Below are 27,457 nucleotides of genomic sequence, written 5' to 3' on the forward strand. Positions count from 1 at the left end.
TAAAGACCAACTTGATAACAGCTGCAGGTCCAGGCAGCTTATTTAAGTACTTAAGAAAAGTCAGAAATAATATACTTTCTGAGAAATCTTGATGAGAAGGACATTCTAAGACTAAATTGGAGTTTAAAAATAAGCTTAGGCTGAACTAGGCCCAATAACTGGCCTAGGGTCTACATAAAAAAAATTTTAAACTTAAAAATTGGGCCTGGAACCCACCTATACATTCTTTAGATGTTAAATGGTCTGATATTAATAATCACATGATCTAAACAGATTTTAAGTTATATACCCAGGAAGTATGGAATTCTATCTGTAAAGTTTCACTTAATTTATGTATTAATCAAATAACTATGATATAACCATAAAATTGTTTTTTTTAAAGTTACACCACAGAATGAACATTTAACATACAAATAAAAACAATACATATGTGCTCTAAAATTAAAATTCAATTAAGCTTAAAATTGGAAATAAAAATTGAGTTTGATCTATTTTAGTAATTTGAGTTTATATGTGAAAGTAACAGTAAAAAGCATGGGAAATCATATATTACCATCCAGTTCACTTTGAATTTTATTCCTTTCTCTTTCTAGCTCACTCTTAGCTCTTGCTGCCTCCAGTTTGATGTCTGTTATTTCTAGTTTGTTTGAATGTTTAAGTTCTTTTACCTGTTGATAATTAGAAATTGAAATTACTATTGGTCATTTTCTTGCCACTAAATGCTAACCCAAAAACATCAGTAGAAATGAGAAAACACTTTGGTAGCAGAGTATAGAGTATAAGCACCTTCCAGCAGGGAAGATGCTTCAGTGCCTGGAACAGTACTCAGCACCAAGAAAACAGTCTGTTCCTAATAGAATTGAGTCATTTCTTTCAATAGCAGGGTGGGGTCATCGGGCTTAATCTTGCCTTTAAAGGCTTAACTGCAAGTACCTAAAATCCAATAGTCAATGACTGAAACATCCTCAGGGAAAAAAAAATTGAAACCTTCCTCTAAAAAAAACTGCTGGTGACAAAAAGGCATTTTAGGTATAAGGAACAGCATATAAAATGTTATAAAGGTAGAACGTCACCTGGTCTGCTTGGAAAACAACGAACAATGTGTTATAGATAGAGCAGAGGAAGATGTGAAAACTGTGGAGTGGCAGGGAATAAACTTTATATGCCATACAAAAGGGTTGTATATCCTCTTAGCTGCTGAAGGTGGCACAATCAACTTTGTTTCAGAAAGTTAACTCATTGCCAAGTGTGCTGGATTAAGAACCTGAAGGTAAAGAAACCAATTAAGAGGCAAAGGACTAACAAAGGGGACAAGAAAGAATAATCTATTGAATTTGGTGACTAAAGTGTGTGTGTGTGTGTGTGTGTGTGTGTGTGTGTGTGTGTGTGTGTGTGTGTGTGTGTGTGTGTGTGTGTGTGTGTGTGTGTGTGTGTGTGTGTGTGTGTGTGTGTGTGTGTGTGTGTGTGTGTGCGCGTACGCTGGTAGGGGGATAAACAAGTACAAAATGTATGAATCTAATTTAAACCTTTATTGCCAAAACCTGATCCTTTTAAAGCCCCAAGGTGAATGTAACTAATAGTCAACACTTTCCATATAATTAACTACATACCAATCTCAGCTTTTCCCTGAGACATTCCTTTTGAAAGTTGAATAATTATAGTTCATAAGTGGTATTCCTTGGGCTTCCCTGGTGGTGCAGTGGTTAAGAATCTGCCTGCCAATGCAGGGGACACGGGTTTGAGCCGCGTGCGACTAAGATGCCGCGGAGCAACTAAGCCTGTGTGCCACAACTACTGAGCCCACGTGCCACAACTACTGAAGCCTGCGTGACCTAGAGCCCATGCTCCACAACAAGAGAAGCCACTGCAATGAGAAGCCCGCACACTGCAACGTAGAGTAGCCCCTGCTCACCGTAACTAGAGAAAGCCCGCACGCAGCAACGAAGACCCAATGCAGCCAAAAATAAACAAACAAAATATTTTTTAAAAGTAGTATTCCTTTGTTCATTCAATAAATATTTATTGAGCACCTATTATGTGCCCTCGCACTGTCTTAGGAGCTGGGGATACAGCAGCAAACAAGAAAGCTTTGTCTCTCTAATCATCTGTACTATTCTCTAACAGTTTCCATATCCCTGCCCTTTGGTGAGGTGCTTCTAAAATTAGGTACAGTACTATAATGAGGATTTAACCAGTACGGATATAAAGGTTAGATAAACCTGCATTCTGACATATTATACTAATGTATAAAACTATGAAATCAGAGGAGAAAATCACAAATACATACAAGCCAAATATGTAAAATATAAGATGGTGGTAACAGGAGGGTAAGGATAATTACTTGAGTGCAATAAAAGGCTATAAAAACTAGAGATGGGAGTTAGAAATAAATCAGGAAGAGGTCCTAGAGCCAAAGAGGGTGAAGATGAGAAACAGAAGTGTCTTACTGGAGGAGACTCCATCTATGAAAGGTCTTGGAAACATAACAAGGTTTCCTGCAAATTCCTCACTTAAAGGAAACAAGAAAGTCAAGTACTGTGCTACCTTTGTACTGCTAATAACCACACTAAGACACAAATTAACCGTAGATTTTCAAATGACACAACACAAAATGAATACCTTGTGCTGACATCAGATTTGCATTTTTAAATCTTTCTTAAGTTCTTTTCTACGAAAGCAAGTCTCATAGAACAATGTTTACAAAGCAGCTTTGAAATACTTTCAGAGCAGCTAAAAAATTGTATTTATTTTAAAATTTAAACTTTCTATAGATTGGGTTTTTATAATTTCATGGACAGACAGAATTTATAAATGCTTTAAAATTTGGAAGAAATACAACTACAATGAAAATCCAATTTCTATGACAAATGTAATCATAACCTGCTATTATACACTAACTGTAGAAGATCTGAATGACACAGCAGTTCATTAGCAAACCACATTGTAGCTGCTTTATATATGAGGTGGAAAATCAGAGCCATCTTATTTTGTAGAATCTTTCAACGAGAACTACAAAATACATAAAAAACATATTTCTTAATTCATTCACTCTGAGATTTACTGAAATGAGAAAACAATTTTCAATTAAACTATAATCAGTGAAACTGAAAGAACACTGGACCGGAAGTCAAATGACAAGTCTATCTTCAGAACTACTTCTATTATTAAAGTAGTGGTATATGCTCAAGCAACATGCATTCAAATTAACTTATCTATGGACCCTGATGAGTTTGTTTTTCTTTAGTGTCACATTTCTAAAATACTGAAATAATGAATGCACTCACACTAATAGTAATTAACTTCCAAAATATTAAAATTATTTTATTTATTAAAAATGGAAAAACATATATGAATATTTATTACTTAGGTATGATGAATAAAAACACTTTCAATGAGTAATATGAACCAAATCCCAAATAGTTATAATAAAGTTTCTTTCTGCCTCTAGATTCCTAGTTCTTAACTTTTGTAATCAAGCATCAAAAATCCTAGGAAAACTAGGGATCTTTTCTTAAATAAAATGCACAATGTTAAAACGTTGCACATAATTTGAAGAGATTTACAATCTTCTTAAGCTTTCGTGGGTCAAGTTACCCTGTTTTGCTTTTTTTTTTCCCCACAATATGTTTTCCATGTAGATTCTGGTCTTTACATTGTGAATTTGCTTTATGCTTTTGATACAACAGAAGTACTCAGAATATTAGCTAGTACTAATGAAACTTTAAGAAATGTAACAAAGTAGCAACAGTAAGCATTTTATAAGGGTTCAGAATCTGTTAAATTACACACACACACACACACACAAGAAAACAATATACGTAAGCAAGAAATTCAAATAAAGTTGAAAAAATGTATTACTCAAGAAGCTCTTGATGTAAATTCCAAAGAGACAGTACCTAAACTCTGATTTTTTTCAAAGGTCTGAGATGGTATGACCTTATAAACTTAGCTAATAAGGTAATTCTGTGGGATGACTTCCTTAAAACTGTATTTTATTGGAGTTCTAAAGCTCAAACACCTCATAACAGGAAGAATTTATCTCATTGAATATTAGATATCTTTAAGGTCATCATTTTTAGGCCATCTTTGGTAATACTTTTTAATCCAAGACACCGATAGTCACAATGACATAACTGTTCAAAAACCTAACAAACATTTACTAATTTGAATAACTTAGACAAATACACCCCAGGTGTTCCTTTGCATTGCAAACAACCGTTTGTGAGAACTGCAAAATGCTGATGAAAATTTCAAGTTGCAAAGAAAACTGTGACAATGTTTGAAACATTATTTTAAAATTTAACCTTCCAATGAAATCTTTTTATATGCAAGATCTCAAATGAAAACTTGCTTTGTCTAAAGTTGGTGGGTGGTTTTAATAAACCATTTATATGCATAATAATGCAAGTGTGCCTTTAAAAAGACAGGCAACTCTTAGCAATGTGTGTTAATAAACATACAATCTGGAAGTGTAAAAGAGTATATATTTGCCATGGAAAAAACTGGGTAGACTATCTCCCAAGGGTGGCATCTAGTACATCTAATATTATGGCTTTGGCTTTTCAGGCACAGAAATCAAATTTTGTCACCGCACTTAAAGACCACTCTCAAGGTTAGACTCACATTACTAAAGTTTATGAAGAGTGATCTATAAAACCAGAATGTCAGTTAATTAATTATGAGAAAAAACTATAATGGAAACTAGAATACTCTAACTCTGAAGGACCAGTGCGTTCTCTCCCTGTAGACAAAATTACAGAGGAAATCACATAACAGTCAGAAAGTTGCTTAGGGCTCATGCAGTCAGAACAAAAGGAATGGGATGAATCGATTATTTCATGGCCACAAACTAAAATAGATTGAGGTATTACTTTCCACAGTAAGAATGATCTCTTCAATGGGACCAGAATACTCACACTCTGCCAACTAAAACTCTCTCTTGCCTCTGTCATAAACACTGTTTGACTGTGGACAAGGAATTTACGATGAATACATTACTCCTCTAGATAAGTTCATATATTTCTACCAGGCTACAGTAAATTCCCTCTGGTCTAGAAACCATTTTGTTTTTTAAGGTGATTTTACATAACTCTGATAGAAATATAATACATGATCTCACTGATTCAGACATCAGTCTTATTTTCAAGTTCTTAGAGCTGCCCCAAGTACTACTAATAATAGCTAATATTCAGGTGATTATATATTAGACCTTATGCTAAGTGCTTTATGCATAATATCTCATTTAATCTCTGCCACACTCTATAAGGTAGGTATTAGTCCTGTTTTACAAAGGAAAACTGCTAAAGTCTTCAGAGAGAAAGTAAATTGCCCAAGGTCACACAGCTAGCAAGGGGAAGAAATGGAATTTGAGTATGTCTGACTCCAGAGCTGATATTCACTACGGTATTCTATAAAATACTTTCATCATTGCTATCCTACTTCTGGTTACTGGATTCCTTATATACATTGCATTTGAGGGGGAAAAAATCCTCTAAGTTCCTGAGAAAACTGTATATAAAAGGTGTTCAAACCATTATATTCTTTTAAAAATAACAAATGCAGATCATGCTGCTGCTATTAATTTTACTCATTAACAAATATTTATTGTCTACTGTGTGCCAGCACTGTTCCAGGAGCCAGAGATATAACAGTAATAAAAGCAATGTCCCTGCTCTCTTGGAGCTTATATTTGAGGCAAAGGGAGTAGAAAAGACAAAAATAAACAAATATATCAGATGGTGTTAAGAGCTATGAAGAAATATAAAGCAGGTAAAAACGATAGAGAATAAGGCAGAGGAAGAGGAAGATGGTATTTTACAAAGTGAAGAAAAAAAAAGTCCTCTCTGATAAGGCAACATCAGAAATGGTGGGGAGGGGCTTCTCTGGTGGCGCAGTGGTTAAGAATCCACCTGCTGCTTCAACTATGAATGTTGACTACAAACCATCGTAGTATTAACAGTACCTGTGACAGATATTTTCATATCATATTACATTTTTTGTAGATATTTCAAAATATCATTAATACTTATCACTGCTTCAAAATTATAGTAATTTTTAAACTCATCAGGAGATTTGGTTTTAATGCATTAATAAACATATTTCTGTATCAAAAAACAAAAAAAACAAAAACAAAACACAGAATCCACCTGCCAATGCAGGGGTCATGGGTTTGATCCCTGGTCCGGGAATATCCCACATGCTATGAAGCAACTAAGCCCGTGCACCACAACTACTGAGCCTGCGCTCTAGAGCCCGCGAGCCACAACTGCTGAGCCTGTGTGCCACAACTACTGAGCCTGTGTGCCACAACTACTGAAGCCCACACGCCTAGAGCCCATGCTCCACAACAAGAGAAGCCACCTCAGTGAGAAGCCTGCGCACCACAACGAAGAGTAGCCCCCACTTGCCGCAACTAGAGAAAAGCCCGCATGCAGCAACGAAGACCCAACGCGAGCAAAAATAAATTAATTAATTTTTTTTAAAAAAAGAAATGGGTGAGGAAGAAAGCTATATATATATATGTGAGGGAAGACCATGCAAGGCGGGCAAGTGCAAAGGCCCTGAGGTAGAAGTAAGCTTGCTCAAAGAAGAGTGAGAAGGCCCGTGAGGCTAGAGCAAAGTGAACGGGAGGGAAAATGGACTATGACGGCTGGGGAGAGATTGCAGGGGCCAGACCACACAGAGCTCTGGCAGGGTAGAGAGTAAAGAGACCAATTAGGAGGCTACTGTAAAAACTGGACTACAGTGGTCACAATGAAAGCGGTTAAGAATTGGTCAGATTCTACAGATTCTACATGTATTTGAAAGGTAGAATAAGATCAAAAAAGGGACTTCAATGTAGGGAACTAAGCTACTGAAACACAAAATTCCTTTGTCATTATACAGTCTCAAGCATTCTAAAGAATAAAGTAGATACTTAAGACAACTTACTTTACTGGTCAATGTATTTATTTCCCGTTCAGCTTTATGCAATTTACTAATTAAAGTAGTGTTTTGTTCATTGCTTGATTGTAGCTCTTTTTCCAAGCGTTCAGCCTGTAGTTTAGCTGACTGTTTTTCAGCCTTTTATTAAAATAAAATATTTTAAAATTTGTTGACAATTTTTCAATTATATAAAAACAAAATAAGCACTACTTAAATAAATGTAATAATCATACTACCCAAAATTATTCAAAACCTCAACAATATTAACATATACCAAAGTAACAAGAGTTTTCACAAAGCAATTGGTAGAATTCAAACGCAAGATATTTGCTCCAGGAAATATGCAACAGAGTTATCTGGACAAACACCTATCAACAGCCACCACCAAGATAAAACCCATACACTTCTCTCATAAGAGAGCATACCTAACACACTCACTTGATACCTATTTACTATTACTGTGGACATAATTCAAACAAGCATTTTGGGGGATATCAAGTACCCAGCAGATATGAAAAAGCATATTACAAGGTAGAGGAGAGGGCTTATGTGTAGTAGTAAGAAGTGAGAACTGAAATCAATGGAGATTAGAAAACAATCCCCAAGAGATTAAAAATTCAAAATCCTCAACTAATCTGGAGCTTCTGGAAGTATGGGCAAGAACTCAATAGCTCCTGAACTCATCACATAATAAAGATTCTTAATGAGTAAGTTGTCAAGAAAATTTCCAGTTGGTAATACTCATAGTACTCTTTAATTAGAAAGGGAAAACTAAATGTTTTTTAAAAATACTTCTATTCAAAATAGTTAAAATGAAAACATTTTTCATTTAAAGGATAAGCTTCAGTTCTGCAACAGCTCATTTCCTATATATCTTAAATATGATAAGAAGTGTATTCAACAAATAATTCAGAAAAAAAAAACTATTTTCCTCACATAAAAAATGATACTCTTCAGGCACAGTGATAGACCAAAAAAAAAAAAAAAAAATCAAAGAAAGGCAGGCTACCTGTCATGTGTGTATTTTCATTTCATCTGACAAATGATAAAATGAAATACAGGCTCTTGTGAAAGAACCTCCCATCTTTTGTCATTATTCAACTGGTCCTGAAAATAATCACTCTAAATGACCTCAATGCAAAAGTTTCACATGAGACCACATACCATACTCAGTCGTAGTCATCCCACTGTCACTGTGTAAATACGTTAAGGATGGAAGGATGGCAACATAAAACACTTCATTCTGAACTGCCTCATGACTAAGGTCCAATGATACTGACAATTTTAATTCAGGAAACCACTAAATACTGTCAGAAGCTTTATCCAAAAAATAAAAAGGTGACTTCTACTCTTCAAAACATATTAATGTACTTCTTGTACCAGTTTGCTGTCCGGAAAAAAATCACTACTTTGGATTTGGATATTGGATTTTAATTACAAACTAGGTGCACACTAATTTCCCTCCAGTTCAAATCACTTCACAACTATTCTGAAGAAAACAAAACAAAACATTTTGGACTACTCAAAATAAATTTTTAAAAACTATCAAACTAGTATATTTGCTACACGTAAGACACTAAGGACTAGGAGGAATAAGCATTATCTCAATAAAACTGTAAAGGGGTCCAGAATATGCCACTGCAGAATAAGAATTATTTGGAGCTGAAGGCTTTTGAGAATCAACAGACACAGGACAAAGTTTTTTCCTGAACTCCTCTTATCTGTCTAAAAGTAGAGCCTCTAAAAAGAATTTAAGTGTTAGAAGTCCCCTCCCCAGGGGTTTCATAACTAGGGAAGGCCAACTTCTATCACAGACGACAAGAAGTCAACACTAGGATAAGAAAGCAGCTACACAAACATCATCACAAAATCATCATATCTGCCATTTGTTTTCCTAAGGGCCCGTTTATCTTTCCTAAAAGTCATTTGTTTTCCTATAAGTGTCCTTTCTCCCCCTCTCTTTTCCTTATTAGAATGGTATATACTCCCCAAATTACTACTGCCTCTTTGAGTCACATTTTTCTGTGAACTACTGTTTACATACATGAATAAAAATCTGTCTTTTCTCTTGCTAATCTGTCTGTTGTCAGTTTAATTCACAACCCTTAAACTCTGAACCTAAGAGGATGAAAGAAATGTTTTTCCTCTCCAACAATGGAAACAAGAACTTTCATAGGACAATACCTCTAGGAGTACCAGCTTAGCTCTGCCAGCTCTTTTCTTTCTCTAATGAACTCAGGGAAATAATTCAGTAAAGGCTTATATGCATTAGTAGCCAAGTTGAATTTTGTAACCCTGGCAAGAAGCTGTCATAAGATATATAAGTATGGTATTTCTATTGAAACAGGATTTACGATTTTAAGATCTTGAATCCCAGTGTAAGGAAATAACTAGAAAGAAATTGCTCTTTCTGCTTTGAGATGACTTTAGTCTTCAGAAACTCAATATTTTTTTGAATTTTGCATATTCTACTCTGTGGCATTGTAAAAGTTAAATCATTTCAGATAGGCGACGTGACTCCCAAAGAATAAATAATCCCTTTGTAAATGTGGTAGCATAGCTATTGCTTATGAATCAAGAGCTTTCTTTTTTACAAAAGTATATATACTCTTGGATTCACAAATGCGTCAGCATTAGATTGGTGAGCACACATTTATGCCCTAATAAATCAAAGGCTTGTCAACTGCACTTTAAAAAAAAGTACGCGATGGTCTACCAGGAAGCAATTAAAACCTTACCTCCAGGGATCTGACCGTAGCCTGCATCTCAGCCAACTGCCGCACCTGAATTCTTGGACATTTTCTACCTGAGCACCAGAATTTTCTTTTTCAGCTCTCAATTCTTCTACTTCAGCCTCTAAAACCTTTTAACTTTCTGACACAAATGGACTTTTTCTCGAACAAGTTGCTCCACTCGTTTGCTGTCTCTTGTGGGATCAACACTAAGCAGCTGGTTATGTAGTTCTTCTTATCTTTCTCCAGTCTTGCAATCTGATGACAATTTGAAAGAAAGCATACAACCTTAAATTATCGAATTTTCAGCCATGAACATGCTTTACAAGTCAGTAAATTAAAATTAAAAATTGTACATATGAAAAAAAAGCTCAGGTGGTAAATGAAGTACAAAGGAAAAAAAATCCTAAAATGTCACATTCTTCATTCTGTACTTGGCATGACTCAAATGTGAGGGCAAGGACCTTGTCCTATTTTTCCCTCCATCTCCCCGTGGTGCCTAGCACAGGGCTTCACAGTTGCTGACTAAAATTCAAAATTAAAATAATACTATTAAAATAATATTTAAAATATGGTCAAGTATTTTAAAATTCATCAGAACATTATAGGCATTTATGCAAGATCATATTGATCTGGCATAAACTGATTACTCCTAAACTTTTCCTCATGTGACAGTAATTCTTGGGCTATATCTATATTAATAAAATCATCTATTCCAAGGCAACTTAATTTACAAAAAAAGCTGCTTGTCCATATAAGTAACAACAAATGTGACTGATGAGAGCTTTTAAATAATAGCTGAGAGTTTATTAAAGCCCTAGTTGCAGTGATGGCCTAGTTCTTAATTCTCAGATCCAAGAAAGAGCTGAAAATCATTACTCCAGGGCATGTAGACAAATCACCGAGGAACTTGTTGAACAAAAATACCGGTGGTCTTCTCATTCATGCCAACCATCGCTGCCAGATCTCATGTGCCCCCAAATCAGGGGATTTCAAACTGCTTCCTAACCTCTGAGGCACTTCAGGCCCCTCACCTCCAGGAATGAGGGTCCAAGTAATCACAGTAAAGCTCATGCTTTCCCCCTGCTGATCTCGCCAGTTCCCTATCCCCTACTATCACCACCAACAAACCCTTGTTGTTAACCACAGCAGCTCCTCTTTAGTCTCTTTTTAGATATGGGGTTTCTTCAGGTGATTTAACTTAAAGAAAGATTCAGTTGTTTAAAAAAAAGAAAAAAGAAAAGAAGTTAGAAGCGACGGCTATAAACAGCACCAGGGGTTGTTGTAGCCAGGATGAGCTTAGAAGCTCACTCTAAGCCAAAAGGACTTAAAGTAATGCTCTGCAGCCTGGGCAAAAATGCCCAAGAGACAACTGATTGCTCACATTGCTGTAAGTGAATCTAAGAAGTGTGAGACCTCCACCCCAGGGCAGAATGTTTTCCTCATCTGTAAAATGAGAGGTTAGAATGAGGCCCTCTAAGATCCTTTTCAGTGCTAACATGTAGTGATTCCAGTTTTGGTTTTGGACATTTAATTGAAGCTGAATTAAAGATGTCAATGGGAAATATAGTAGAGCTATCCACAGCAGGGAAACACCATTTCTCCAGAAAATAAAATTTATTATAGAAGGCAGCTGTAAAATTCAGGGTCAAGCCCTCAAAAACTCAGCTAATTAGTGTCTCCTATTTTCCTCCCATCCTTTACATAAACATTACCCCCAAGGTTTGGTCCCCCAACTACCTTTTTCCCTCCATATTCTCTTCCTTCAGCCAGGTGTGTGACTTTGTGGAAGTCACTTTTTCACTTTGGCATCAGTTAAAATGAAGGGCTGGGCTGGAAGATCTTTAAGAAACCACTTAGCTTTTGCACGAGGCAATCCAAATATTGTTCTACTGTGCTGTATCAGAGGTGTGGCAGCTCATCGATACGAAACTCGGGTTCAAACAATGGTGCCCTTTACTGAGTACTGAATATGGATCAGTGCTGAGTAAGTGTTACATATAAAATTGCATTTAGTAACAATAATTTATCTTGTAATCTTCATTTTACATACAGGATCAGACAGCTAATGTTCATGACAGCATGTTTCCTATGTTATTGCTTCCTCCAGTAGTTTTAAAAGGCATCTATGTGATAGTTGAAGGTGAGAGCTGAAGCTGTGGACTGAGCTAGCTAATAGCAAATTCAGGATTAGATCTCAATTTGTAACTCCTTAACAAGAGTTCTCTACCAAGTCACTCCTCCCAAAACTGGTAATCACTGCCTTCTAACTTCTCACTGCCTTCTAACTTCTGTTCATTCGTTCATGCAACAAATATTTATTGAGTACTTACTGCGTAGGCGGCACTGTTCTAAGTATTAAGGATACATTAGAGAACCTAGCAGATAAGCAGAGACAGCCAGCCGGCTCTCAGTATCTAACAGGATTGGTTCCAGGACCTGCTACAGATACCAAAATCCAAGGGCTCAAATCAGTCCTCTGTATGGGCGGGTTCTACATCTGCCGATTCGACCAACTGTTGACTGTGTACAGTTGACCCTTGAACAACATGGGTTTGAACTGTGCAGGTTCACTTATATGCAGTACTGTATGTGTATTTATTTTTAAAAATCCAGGTATAAGTGGACCCGCACCGTTCAAACCCCGTGTTGTTCAAGGGTCAACTACAATCATAAAACCTCTGTTCTGGAGGAGCTCATATTCAATCACTGCTATCCATCCTCTGGGTAAAGATCTTGGACACAGCCTCAGCTCTTCCCTTTTCCTCCAATCTCAGATTCACATGTCATCTCCCTTGAAGTCCTTAATTCCCTAATGACATATGATGTTCAACATCTTTTCAGGTGCTAATTTGCCATTGTATATCTTCTTTGGTGAGATGTTTGTAAGGTCTTTGGCCCATATTTAATCCAGTTGTTTGTTTTCTTATTGTTGAGTTTGAGTTCTTTGTATATTTTGGATAATGGTCCTTTATCAGATATATCTTTTTCAAATATTTTCTCCCAGCCTATGGTTTCTCTTCTCATTCTCTAGAGTGTCTTTCAGAGTGGAAATTTTTTACTTCAATGAAGTCTAACTTATTATTTCTTTCATGTATCAAGTACCATATCTTGGTGGTGTATCTAAGTCATCACCAAACCCAAGGTCATCAAGGTTTTTCCCTACATTACCTTCTAGGAGTCTGATAATTTTAAGTTTTACATTTAGGTCTATAATCTATTTTGTGTTAATTTTTGTGAAGTTGTATGGTCTGTGTCTAGATCCGCTTTTTTTTTTTTTGCATTTGCATGTCTAGTTGTTTTAGCATCATTTGTTGAAAAAACCATTTTTCTCTACTCTGCCTTTTCTCCTCTGTCAAAGAACAGATGATGATATTTCTATGGGTCTATTTCTCAACTCTCTGGTCTGTTCTATTAATCCGTTTGTCTGTTCTTTTGCCAACAGCACACTGTCTTGATTATCATAGCTTTATAGTCAGTCCTTCAACTTTGTTCTTCTTCAATATTGTGTTGGCTATTCTGGGTCTTTTGCCGCTCTCTATAAACTTTAGAATCAGTTTGTCAATATCCACAAAACTTGCTGGAGTTTTGATTGGAATTGTACTGAATCTACAGATTAAGTTGGGAAGCACAGACATCTTGGCAACATTAAGTCTTCCTCTCCATGAAGGTGAAATATCACTCCATTCATCCTTTGATTATGTTCATCAGATCTTCATTTAGATCTTGTACATATTTTTTTAAAGTATTTCATTTGGGGGAATGCTCATGTAAATGATATTATGTTTTTAATTTCAGATTCCACTTGTTGATTACTGTCATATAGGAAAGTGACTGCCATTTGTATATTAACCTTGTATCCTGCAACTCCACTGTAAAAGCTGGATTAGTTCCAGGAGTTTTTTTATTGATTGTTTCAGATTTTCTGCACAATCATGTAAGGAAAGACAGCTCTATTTCTTCCTTCCAAATTTGTATGTCTTTTATTTCCTTTTCTTGTCTTATTGTATTAGCTAAGACTCCAGCACAATACTGAAAAGGAGTGGTAAGAGGGGACATCCTTGCCTTGTTCCCTGATTTTAGTGGGACAGCTTCTGGTTTCACACCACTAAGTATGACGTTAGCTGTACTTTTTTTATAGATGTTCTTTATCAAGTTGAGGTAGTTCCCCTCTAGCCCTAGTTTGCTGAGAGCTTTATCATGAATGGGTGTTGGCTTTTATCAACAACTTTTTCTGTATCTATTGATATGATGATGTGATTTTTCTTCTTTGGCCTATTGATGTGATGAATTGCATTAGTTCATTTTCTAATGTTGAACCAGCTTTGAACGCCTGAAATAAATCCTACTTGTTCATGTGCATTATTCTTTTTATACATTGTTGATTTCAATTTGCTAATATTTTGTTGAGGATTCTTTATTATTTTTTTATTTTATTTTACTTATTTATTTTTTGGCTGCATTGGGCCTTCGTTGCTGCGCACAGGCTTGCTCTAGCTGCGGTGAGTGGGGGCTACTCTTCGCTGCGGTGCACAGGCTTCTCATTTTGGTGGCTTCTCTTGTTACGGAGCACGGGCTCCAGTAGTTGTGGCTCGCGGGCTCTAGAGCACAGGCTCAGGAGTTGTGGCGCATGGGCTTAGTTGCTCCACGGCATGTGGGATCTTCCCAGACCAGGGTTCGAACCCGTGTCCCCCTGCATTGGCAGGCAGATTCTTAACCACTGTGCCACGAGAGAAGCCCTTTGTCGAGGATTCTTGTATCTTTGTTCATGAGAGAGTTTGGTCTATAGTCTTCTTGTAACGTCTTTGTTTGGATTAGGTATTAGGGTAATGCTGGCTTCATGGAATGAATTAAGAAGATTCCTTCTGATTCTATCTTTTGAAAGAAATTGTAAAGACGGGGTATAATTTCTTCCTTAAATGTTTGGTAGAATACAACTATGAACCCAGTCCTTTTATCCTGGATGTCAGACATTGTGAATTTTATTTTTATTTTATTTTATTTTATTTTAATGCTAGGTTCTTTTGTATTCCTTTACGTACTTTTAAATCTTTGTTCTATTATTCAGTTAAGTTACTTAGGAATAGTTTGATCCTTTCAAATCTTTCTTTTACACTTGTTAGGCAGAACCAGAGTAGCCACTATTGTGGGCCTAATTTGGCCCTACTACTGAGATAAAATCCTTCTGAGTCTTCTATGCAACGCACCATGCATTAGGTAGCCTTTCCACTCTGGTGAACATAAGATGAGGCCATCTCAGAGCTCATTTTATTTGTTTCCTTCTTTTAGGGATCACTGCCTTGTACTGCCTGTTTTCTAATGTCTGAAAACCACAGTTTCCTATATTTTGTCCCAGTTTTTAGTCAGCACCTTAAGTTAAATTCAGTCCCTAAAACTCTACCATGGCCAGAAGGAGAAACCCCCAGACTACCTAGATTTGATTCCTGGCTCTACCACCTACTAGCTGTCCAACCTTGAACCAGTCTCTCAGTGCTTCATGTGCGTTTTCTCATTTATAAAATGGGAATAATGATTATCTAATCTCTAGGGTTGTTGACAAAATTCAAAGAATTATAAAGTGCTTCTCCCAGTAAATTAAATACAAATTTGTTTTCTTTCACTTCTTCAACTTCTGTAGCTTCTCATTTACAAATATGAAATCTATTTAAAAATATCTACTATATTTATTATGAAAATTAGTACTATGATTAATGCTATCAGGTACTAATAGTGATAATACCATTAATTTGAATATTTACTATTTGTCAGGCATTATGGTAAACATTTTGCACATGAAATTTCAAGTTCCCTGATCTTTGTTTTTAAAATCAAGTTAGCTTACCTTTTTATATTCCTATTATTCCAAGTTTCCCCTTTTCCCCTATATGTATTAGAATTGATTTTTCCTATATCAATGATGGAAAACAAAAACATTTTCTCATTTATTTACACTAAGAAGAAGGTAGCACTTAAATTATTTACAGATTTAAAGTTCATATTTTAATCTAATTTTGGAAGATAACATCTCCTTTCCTTAAACTCCTTACTTTCTCCTAGTAAGAGAAAGATAGTACTAAGAACTTTCTCCCCATGACTATGTATTTGCCTCCAGACATAAATATGGAAAGATCAGACGATGGGATGCAAGAACTGTTGGGAAATGAGGTGATGTTCAGTGTCTTTAGAAGAATTCTACCCAAACTGAACAAGAGAATAGGAATAATAAACATATGCCTTTTTTAGGCCCCGAGAGGTCATGAGTGTAGTAAAAGAAAGATAACTAACTGTGACTGATAGGAAAAGCTAGGGCAGAGAGCACCTGAAAGCAGAGCAGTCAGAATGATGGTGAGATGAAGATGGGGGATGCAGGCACTGTAATGAGATATGCCCTCAAAATACTTAGAGGATCTAAGTGCAGACCTGACACTGAAAACTCTAACATGCTCAAGTAAAGGACAAGATCATATACTCAAGAAATCTGAGCATGTGGAACTTTAAATAATGATAATAGCAGCTACCATTTATTGAAGGCTTACTATGTGCTGTCTAAGCACTTTACACACATTAATTTATTAAATCCTCAACACAACTCCATGAGATAGATACTACTGATAACACCATTTTATAGATGAGGACACTGATGCACAGAGAAGTGAAGTCAGTTCCCCATGTCATGCTAAATGAACACCTAAAATGTTTAAAATTTTACATGCAAAAAGTTAAGTTTTTGAGATATTCAAAACTGCATTCACAGAAAAGTTTAATGAGTAAAATTTCACAAAGTCCTTCTTAAAAGTTTGCTAAAATCAATTCCAGAGAATTCCAACTGTGAAGTAATTTAATTTTAATTTGGGAGACTTTTATCTATTGTAATGTATCCACAGTTCAGAGTAATCTGAGAAGGGTGTAAGTTAGAGAACTTGGAATATTTCAGATAATGGAACCCACCTGGACCTAAAGCAGCACTCCAGGTAGAACTTCAAAACCTATCAGAACAAAAAAGAAGTGTTTTGAGAGATTTCATGATGTCTACCGACATACATGTCAGGATAAGGACCCAAAGAAGGAGCGCATTATCAGTTCTGTGCTACCAGTGCTATAATGAAAAAACAGCATGTGGTAACAGGGACCCAAAGAAGTTCTCCTTTTTTGCCATAGGAAATCTGGTTTCTCACCAGCCCCATACAAGCCAAGGTAGAGCTCAGCCAGTTTGGAGAGCATGATGGAATAATCTCAGAGACCTGTCACTATGTATTGTGTCACTGACAGTTTTTCATATGATGCAGTGCTCAGTGCCCTCTCTCAAGATCTTAATATCTCCACTGGATTACTCTTTCACTCATTCAGGCTACATTACAATCACCTGTACCTAAAACTCTTTGTACTGCTCTTCATTACTATTTGCAGAATAATATAAAATCAGAGTCCTAATAAAATATAAACACAGTAGTACCACTTCCAAATAACAACTATATATGTAACTTCAGAATTTCATCTGTATACAGCCAAATGCACTGAGAAATCATGCTATTATCTTTTTCATAAAGATATCTTCTTTCATATCCTTTTTTTTTTTCTCTTTCATATACTTTTTAAACTTCAAAATATCATGAGGGACATGTGAATTCCTAGAGTGCTCCTCAGGAAAACACTAACAAAATCTTCCTCAAGTATTCCCCTATGAAACAAAACACTAAAGAATATTCAGTTATTTCTTTTATCTGTAGAAGTGAAAATGTACAGTATTGTGTGAGTCCTTAATTAATGTAAGAAAATCCAATTATTTTAGTACACCAAGCTAATATATTTTATACCAGTTAAAATTGTAAAATTGACAGATGGCAAGAGTAGGCTTTACTTTGAAGTTTTACTGCTGTTTTGTGTCCACATCATCTCACTAGTTTTTACTTTAATTGTATAGAGAAACTGGAGTGTAAAGATAAGTGATGGAATGAAAGCAGATACCCAATTATCCACTAATTAATATTATCCCTGCATAATCAACTAGGAAGTAGAAAGGAGAGAACTTTAGTCTTTTTTTTTTTCCACAACTCACACACACACACTGTATTTTATTTTTACAAGAGATAAACTGACACCAAGCATTGTAAATGGATGACCACAACAAAAGCAACAATGATTGCAATTACCAAACATGAAACACACTCATACGAGAACTTCAGTCTTATTAGAAAGTTTTACTTTTCTAGCCTTTACTAATCATAGCTTCTTAGCTAGCCGTTTATCTCCAGATTTCTAAGAATGTCATAAGACATTCCAATTAGAAAATTATTTAAGATGTCACTGGCACCTTAAAATTTTTAATGAATATCATTTGGTCTTTCATGGGTGAAAAACAGAATAGCCATCAGGTTTCAGATGCAGGTTTCATTCTTTAAAAAAAACAATAAAACTAGAAACTACAGAATACAAATAATCATTACCAGATAAACATCAACATTAGATTTTAAAAGCAAAGTATAAAATAAAGCATCACTATCTTCAACCTCAGTAGTTACTCTTCAATATACTAAATCTACATTTTAGGTTGGAAATCTTTTTATCATTCTTTTTTTTCCACAGGAAAATTTTTATATGTAGCTCCTTTAAGTCTATCATAATTACAGACTCAAAATCTTTCAAAATCTTACATAATATAAATCAATTGATCTCTCTACAATATTACAGTGGTTAGATGGCCCCTAATTAGCATGGCAACCTCAAATCATTAATTATTTGAAACTTAAAACTCTGGGCTAGGAGTTGGGGTACCTGAGTTCTACTGTTAACTTGGCTGCTGAGTTTCTGTGAGACTTTGGGCAAGTCACTTATCTTGTGCTTCAGTGTCGCCATTTTAAAATGGAGAAAATAAGACGGTCCTGCTCCATATCACTGACCGTAATAGACATGAGATCATATGTAAAAAAAAGCCATAAATAATTTTTTTAATGAAAAAGACTATAATTATTTATAGTTTTTTGGTACCAAATTCTTAATGGACTCAAAAGATCCAAAGTTCATTCAACTTCTTACATTTCAAACAATCATGGAGCAATTTGCTCACTGATAAGAAGAAATCAGTCTGATCCAATTAGTAATTGCTAAAGGAAGGACAGTATATTTTAGCTCTTAATTCCAAATAAAGTCAATGCAATAAATGTATTAATTCCAAATAAAGTCAATGCAATAAATGTATTATGAAGATGTGTTTGTACATAGAATGCTTCATGTAAGTACGGACAACAAGCTATTTTTAAATAAATTCAACTAGCATTAGATTTCTTATTTGAATATAGCAACATAAAACTGATGTTTCTCTTTCCATCCTGAAAAATCACCTAAAAGCAACATGAAGAATAAGAGACACAAACCTCGTTTTTGGCAAAATTAGGAGACAAACAACAAAATGAGAAGAGAGGCTGCCAAACTTAATAGATAGAGAATAGGGGTATAGGCTATAGGCATCAGAGACAGAATGTTGCAGTTGTAGATGCCAGAAAGAACAAAGTGATGGTGATGGGCACACCCTAATGTATAAACCCCTTGTTTGTATCAGTGGAAACAAGGAGCATGGGCTGACAGCCAGAGCTCTCCTGAACATGGTTTGATTCCAATAAGTAGAGAGGGACAGTGCTAAATAAGCAATCACACAGACAAACTGTATTTGCAAAGAGAAGTCTGTTTCTGCTATCTATCTCCATTGACTGGTGCAAAATAAATGTTCTTCATCTTTTCCTCTTTTAACAGTCCAAAAAGAACATTCACCAGAAAAATGTTGCTATAGAGCAGATGAAAATCATGACAAATACTTAACTATTAATTAATAAAACAGTTATGCAATCAACTTTAAGTTGAGATTCACAAAAAATATAAAATCATAAAATTTTATTGACTAGCAGGATAATGACTAAACTAGTATAATCAGTCACTCACCTCTGATTCATATTTTATTTTTTCTTCTTCTAAAATACGTGCAAATTCTTCTTTCTGGTGTTCAAATTCTGATTTGAGAAATGTATGTTCATAGCGAAGTTTATTATATTCAGCTCTATACTTTTCTACTTCCTAAATTAAAAGAAGATTGTAATTTATCACAAATTTATAAATGAAACTTGTACTCACTTCAAAAATCACCTTTTCAAAAATTGTAAATTGTTTTATACTAAGAGCCATTCTAAAAGTAAAAATTAAGCTTGACAGAAGTATAAACAAACCTTGGAAAAGTTATCATGACAAGAATGCTACAAACAGAACTAGCACACTCCTGAAAAGGTATCAGTGAAACAAATTACCATTCAATTAATCTTATTTCCTCACTGATTCTAATAATAAAAATGTATTAGCATATCAAAACTTTTGACCTCTGGGCTTAATAAAATAATATTTTAAAATGTAGCACACCTTTCAAAATAGATTTTAAAAATTAATTCTATAATAAAATATAAAATACCCCCTTAAAAGTCAAAAAGGATGAATTCTAAGTAGGTAAATGATTATTTGAATGTTTAGTACAGCAACTCAAGGTTCAGTCAAACATTACAATGATAGTCCAATTCAACACACCAGTCTGAAGTATATATGTAGCACCAACTCTCCTGACTAACCAAGAACACATGCAATGCCTATGCTCCAAAATTCTGCTTCCTAACACTTCAAAATCTGCTGGCATTCTGAATCTCAATAAAAACTCAGGCAACAGAGCAGGAAGATGGAGACACTATTCCAACATACATCAGGGAATTAACAAGGAAAGCATGCCTCCTAAAATACTCAGCTCACTATAAATCTTTAGTTGAAAGATTTCTAAGCCTGTTTACAAACCAAGAAAGTGGGTTTTGTGATTTTATCAGAAACATACTTTTTTTTTTTTTTTAAAAAACATGCTTTTACTTAACTTGATCACCTACCTCAGATTTAAGTGATTTTTTATAATCCAAAATTAAATCTACTCCTAAACCATAATGCTTTGGTTACCCACCAAGATGATATTCAAAAGATGACTTTATCAAGCCAGAAAATCATTTATAAAAGAGGATTCCCACAACTGTTTTGTGCAATGACAGCATCACTAGTCTACAACTTTCCAAAGGGGACCATTTTGAGGGGGACAATATTCATTTGTATGTATAAGGCCCAGTATGCTTATTAAATAAGGTAACGTATACAATGTCTAGGATAGTACCTAATATAGTCAATATCTGTCATCTCTTCCTGTTCCCTTTATTAAACATTTAGTCACATTATACCAACATTTCATATGAGACTGATCTCAATCTGAAGAAAAACTAACACATTTTTACTTTTCTGAGGCTGCATGAAATTCATTCTTTCATTCAGCAAACATTAATTGAGCACCTGTTGTATGCTAGGAAGTGTTTTAGGAACTTGGACTATAACAGTGAACAAAACCAGATAAAGGTTCCTCCTCTCATACAACTTACATTCTAGCAGTTGTAAAAGGGAAAATTTTTAAAATAAGCACAATAAATATTATATAGCATATTAGAAGATTATAAATACTACAGAAAAATAAAAAGTAGAGCAGGGTAAATGGGTATCCAAAAGTCTAAAGAGTGACAGAAAAGGCAAGTTGCAATATTAAAAGGAGGCAGGGGTTGGTCAAAGTAGGCCCTACCGGAAAGGTGAAATTACAGCAGACTTGAAAAAGATGAGAAAATCAGCCAAGAGATACGTGGCAGGAATAACAGCTAGGGCAAAGACTTGAACTGCACCATTTCTGAAGTGCCAAAGAAACACCAAGAAGGCCAATGTGGACGGAAGAATGGGATCTGATCGTGTGCAGTCTTAAAGGCTGCTATAAGGACTCTGAGTAAGAACGGAAGCTATTGCAGGGCTTTTGAGTAGGAGAATGATGCTTTTCCTCAAGCCTTTCACAGTCACATGAAGATAAATGCACAGTCCTTCTATACAAATTACTTACTTCATCCAGATGCCTAAAACATTCTCTCATTGGAGTTTCTAGCTCTTGTTGTATTTCAGCTCGTAACAATTCCATTTTTTGTGGACTTAATACCTAATATATAGAGAAATATAAAACAATTCTAAATATGAAATCACAAATATTAAATTGAAGAATCAGACAAATTTCAAAGCTTCTCTCCTAATTATGACAATGAAATTAAACTAATAGAAATTTCATGATATACCTAATTTTACAATAACCATTATATAAATAGAACCATCATTTGAAACAAAGAAACTCAATTTCAAGCTCTCAGAGATGTCCAAAATTCCATTAACATGAGGTAAAGACAATCACTGATTATTATTATTGTTATTAATAGGAAAAACTATGTTGGCAGCTAAGATTATCATGTTGGATACAGTGGCTGATTCTATTTTCTAAAGCAAGCAAAATAAAGGTATAACAATTGGTATACCATAGGAAATTCTTCAGACTTATTTTCAATCAGAGAAAGCTGATATTTACCAGCAAAATTAATTTAGGCTCCTCCATGTTACACTCTTACAGAACTCATATTCAATAAGTATTTACGTAAACTCCTTAAAAGAACACACAGTTAGTCTTTAGTCACCATGTGTTCCCGAAACCTCGCACTACTGCCTAGCACAAAGAAACACTCGATTATTTCTTGAATCAATTAATTAATGAATACTGGTTGTAAAAAAAAAAAAAAAAAAGACCGAGTTTATATTTACATTAATCTCTGAAAACTAAGAATATATTCATTTATTTATTCATCAATACTCCAATATTCCAAAAACTTACTGAATGAATGCCTACTATATGTAAAGCATTGTGCAACATACTATAATCTACATAACATACTGTTCTCAATTCCTTACATGCATTAATTTATTTAACCCCACAACAATCCAGAATATAGCTACATTATCGTACCCCTTTTTATCGAAACTGAATCACACACAGAGTCAAACTTGCTAAAGGTTACAAAACCTCAAAGGAAGTATATCTCTCCCTATAAAAAGTTCAAACTTTCAAGTGAAAAATAATTTATACATACGAATACCTATAAAAATAGGCAATACAGGCTTACCAGAAAGGTAAAGATGAACAAAAAAGATATTTAGGATAGAAAGAATGGCACATCAAAGGAATGGGAAAACTAAAGCTTAGGTAGAACCCAAAACCAAAGAATGGATAAAAGATTAAATTCCCTGGGGAGAAAAATGATCCTCAAAGGTGACCTAAAGGCATTTTAGGTAGAACCACCCTAAGCATTACAGAAAATTTAGAATCCTGGGCCCCTGTGTTAATGTTGGTAGTAATCTCTAGACTCTGTGACACCAAGGCCATGCTGACACATTTCCATTAAACGCCACCTTGGAGAGCTGCATCCTGGCTGGAAACAAAAGGGAAAGAGGTGGGAGCCACATGGTGGAAGCTTCCTGAACACCAAGTTCATACTCTTATAATTTACTCAGTATTTAAAATTTTTTTCCTTTTACTTAAAATGAATATAATTACATAAATAAAATAATTCAAACAAAATAAAATATAATATTAAAAAACTAAATTTTCTTCTCACTTCAGTCATCTAGTTTCCCTCTTAGGAAGCAACCACTGTCAATAATTTATGTATCCTTCTTGAAGCAGTATACAGATATATAAGCATATATACTACTTTTAACTTTTCTATAAAGAAAGGCATACCATACACATTTTTCTGTACCTTGCTTACTCATTGAAGGTTTTTAAGCTTAAGAAGAGCATTATCATATGTATATTTTAGGAAGAAGCAAGATGGATCAAAAGTTTTGGTGGGAGAGAACTGGTGGCTATGGGAAGGAGAGGCAGTGAATGGGGCTAAAGAAACCAGATGGAAAGATCCTGTTATAATATGGTTTATGATGTCAAGAGTCTGTAATAATTTCAAGTCCAAAGTGAGAAGGAATGGTAATTAAAAAAGAATAAGTAAATTTTATTTGGATGATTTTTCAAACAAACCAACTTTAAAAATAACTACAAACAAGCAAAACTGTGAGAAAATTAGGAATACATGAACAAAGACACAACACTAAGAGGTTCAAAGAAATAAGTACTTTAGATATGTAAATGGTATTGTGGAAACACTTTTGAGGAACTGCTTTGGTATATAATAGAGATGTATACTAAAATATTTAGGGTTGAGATGATATGATTTGCTTCAAAATAATCCAGAGGGGTTGAGAGACAGAGGCAGAAGTGTTAGAAGATAAAACAAGACTGGCTCAGAGATGGTAATTAGTGATGCTGGGTGATGGGTATGTGGGGATGCATCATACCACTCACTATACTTCTGTACTTGTTTGAGATTTCCATAATTAATTAAAATATTTTAATTAAAAATAAAAGTGCTTCCACTGCCAGCAGATGGCATAGAGACCAGGTTTACCCTCCTGCCTGAAACAAATAAAAGACTGAACAAAAAACAAACAATGGTTTTCAAGACACTGGATATAATGAAGCAAGAAAGATCCCTAAGAGACAGAAAAACAAAAGGTGAGCTCTGCAAAAGCTTCCTGGCCATGGCAAAGGACCACCTGAAAGGATTAGAGGGATGAGTATGTAGAGCTCACACAGAGTTCCTTTTCCCAAAAGCCAGACTTAAAACTTCATTTCAGAGAGATACGAGTAGAGTACTCAGAAGGGTCTCAGCAGTGGGAAATAATTAGCACTAAACACTAATCTGTTCTCACTTAACAAATCTTAAAAGCAAGACCCAGAATGATAAAATGTTTCCAAGGAACTGTGTCCCAGAACAAAGCTTAAGAATATTTACCAGAATACAAAAATATCTAGCACTCATCAAAGTAAAATTCACAATGTCTAGCATCCAATAAATATTTACCAGGCATAAAAGACCTAAGAATAAATTTGACCAAGGACGGGAAAACCTGTACACTGAAAACTATGAGACACAGATGAAAAAAACTGAAGATACTAAAAAATGGAAAAATATTCCATGCTCATGGATTGGAAGAATATTGTTAAAATGTGCATACTACCCAAAGCAATCTACAGATTCAGTGCAATCCCTACAAAATGCCAGTGGCAGATTTCACAGAACCAGAAGAAATAATTCTAAAGTTTGTATGGAACCACAAAAGACTCTGAATAGCCAAAACAATCTTGAGAAATAAGAACAAAGCTGGTGGTATCACACTCCCTGATTTCAAACTGTACTACACAACTATAGTAATCAAAACAGTATGATACTGGCACAAAAACAGACACACAGATCAATGGGACAGAATATAGACAGCCCAGAAGTAAACCCATGCATATATGGACATTTAATCTATGACAAAAGAAGAAAAAAATACACTGCAGAAAGGACAGTCTCTTCAACAAATGATACTGGGAAAACTGGACCACCACATGCAAAAGAATAAAAAGCCTACCTCTGGGACAATATTAAACACAACAACATTCACATTATAGGGGTCCCAGAAGGCGGAGAGAGAGAGAAAGGACCCAAAAAAATATTTGAAGAGATTATAGTCGAAAACTTCCCTAACATGGGAAAGGAAATAGCCACATAAGTCCAGGAAGCACAGAGGGTCCCAAGCAGGATAAACCCAAGGAGAAACACGCTGAGACACATAGTAATCAAACTGGCAAAAATTAAAGACAAAGAAAAATTACTGAAAGCAGCAAGGGAAAAACGACAAATAATATACAAGGGAACTCCCATAAGGTTAACAGCTGATTTCTCGGCAGAAACTCTACAGGCCAGAAGGGAGTGGCATGATATACTTAAAGTGATGAAAGGGAAGAACCTACAACCAAGATTACTCTACCCGGCAAGGATCTCATTCAGATTTGATGAAGAAATCAAAAGCTTTACACACAAGCAAAAGCTAAGAGAATTCAGCACCACCAAACCAGCTCTACAACACATGCTAAAGGAACTTCTCTAAGTGGGAAACACAAGAGAAGAAAAGGACCTACGAAAACAAACCCAAAACAATTAAGAAAATGGTCATAGGAATATACATATTGATAATTACCTTAAACGTGAATGGATTAAATGCTCCAACCAAAAGACACAGGCTCTCTGAATGGATACAAAAACAAAACCCATATATATGCTGTCTACAAGAGACCCACTTCAGACCTAGGGACACATACAGACGGAAAGTGAGGAGATGGAAAAAGATATTCCATGCAAATGGAAATCAAAAGAAAGCTGGAGTAGCAATACTCGTATCAGATAAAATAGACTTTAAAACAAAGAACGTTACAAGAGACAAGGAAGGACACTACATAATGATCAAGGGATCAATCCAAGAAGAAGATATAACAATTATAAATATATATGCACCCAACACAGGAGCACCTCAATACATAAGGCAACTGCTAACAGCTATAAAAGAGGAAATCGACAGTAACACAGTAGTAGTGGGGGACTTCAACACCTCACTTACACCAATGGACAGATCATCCAAACAGAAAATTAATAAGGAAACACAAGCTTTAAATGACACAACAGACCAGGTAGATTTAACTGATATTTACAGGACATTCCATCCAAAAACAGCAGATTACACTTTCTTCTCAAGTGTGCATGGAACATTCTCCAGGATAGATCACATCTTGGGTCACAAATCAAGCTTGAGTAAATTTAAGAAAACTGAAATCATACCAAGCATCTTTTCTAACCACAATGCTATGAGATGAGAAATCAATTACAGGGAAAAAAACATAAAAAAACACAAACACATGGAGGCTAAACAATACGTTATGAAATAACCAAGAGATCACTGAAGGAATCAAAGAGGAAATCGAAAATTGCTTAGAGACAAAGACAATGAAAACACGACAATCCAAAACCTATGGGATTCAGCAAAAGCAGTTCTAAGAGTGAACTTTATAGCAATACAATCTTACCTCAAGAAACAACAAACATCTCAAATAAACAATCTAACATTACACCTAAAGGAACTAGAGAAAGAAGAACAAACAAAACCCAAAGTTAGCAGAAGGAAAGAAATCATAAATATTGGAGCAGAAATAGAAACAAAGAAAACAATGGCAAAGATCAATAAAACTAAAAGCTGCTTCTTTGAGAAGATAAACAAAATTGATAAACCATTAGCCAGACTCATCAAGAAAAAGAGGGAGAGGACTCAAATCAATAAAATTATAAATGAAAAAGGAGAAGTTACAACAGACACTACAGAAATACAAAGCATCCTAAGAGACTACTACAAGTAACTCTGTGCCAATAAAATGGACAACCTGGAAGAAATGGACAAATTCTTAGAAAGCTATAACCTGCCAAGACTGAACCAGGAAGAAATAGAAAATATGAACAGACCAATCACAAGTAATGAAATTGACACTGTGATGAAAAATCTTCCAACAAACACAAGTCCAGGACCAGATGGCTTGAAGAGCTAACACAAATCCTTCTCAAACTCTTCCAAAAAGTTGCAGAGGAAGGAACACTCCCCAACTCATTCTATGAGGCCACCATCACCCTCACACCAAAACCAGACAAAGATACTATAAAAAAAGAAAATTACAGACCAATATCACTCATGAATATGAGATGCAAAAATCCTCAACAAAATACTAGCAAACAGAATCCAACAACACATTAAAAGGATCATACACCATGATCAAGTGGGATTTATCCCAGGGATGCAAGGATTCTTCAATATATGCAAATCAATCAATGTAATACACCATATTAACAAATTAAAGAATAAAAACCATATGATCATCTCAATAGATGCAGAAAAAGCTTTTGACAAAATTCAACATCCATTTATGATAAAAACTCTCCAAAAAGTGGGCATAGAGGGAACCT

The 27,457-nt window shown here is 35.1% G+C and overlaps 1 protein-coding gene across 1 annotated transcript in view; it reads right to left on the bottom strand.

The window, feature by feature from the left end:
- The window catches only part of CEP83 (centrosomal protein 83), a 74,502-nt gene that overhangs the window by 35,393 nt on the left and 11,652 nt on the right, over positions 1–27,457 (bottom strand). Inside the window, 8 exon segments of the mRNA XM_036864838.1 lie at positions 554–668; positions 6,931–7,062; positions 9,663–9,718; positions 9,721–9,784; positions 9,787–9,893; positions 9,896–9,914; positions 19,590–19,721; positions 21,598–21,690. Coding sequence (XP_036720733.1) covers positions 554–668; positions 6,931–7,062; positions 9,663–9,718; positions 9,721–9,784; positions 9,787–9,893; positions 9,896–9,914; positions 19,590–19,721; positions 21,598–21,690 — 718 coding nt within the window.

This window comes from Balaenoptera musculus, chromosome 10, assembly GCF_009873245.2.
Source record: "Balaenoptera musculus isolate JJ_BM4_2016_0621 chromosome 10, mBalMus1.pri.v3, whole genome shotgun sequence".
NCBI lineage: Eukaryota > Metazoa > Chordata > Mammalia > Artiodactyla > Balaenopteridae > Balaenoptera > Balaenoptera musculus.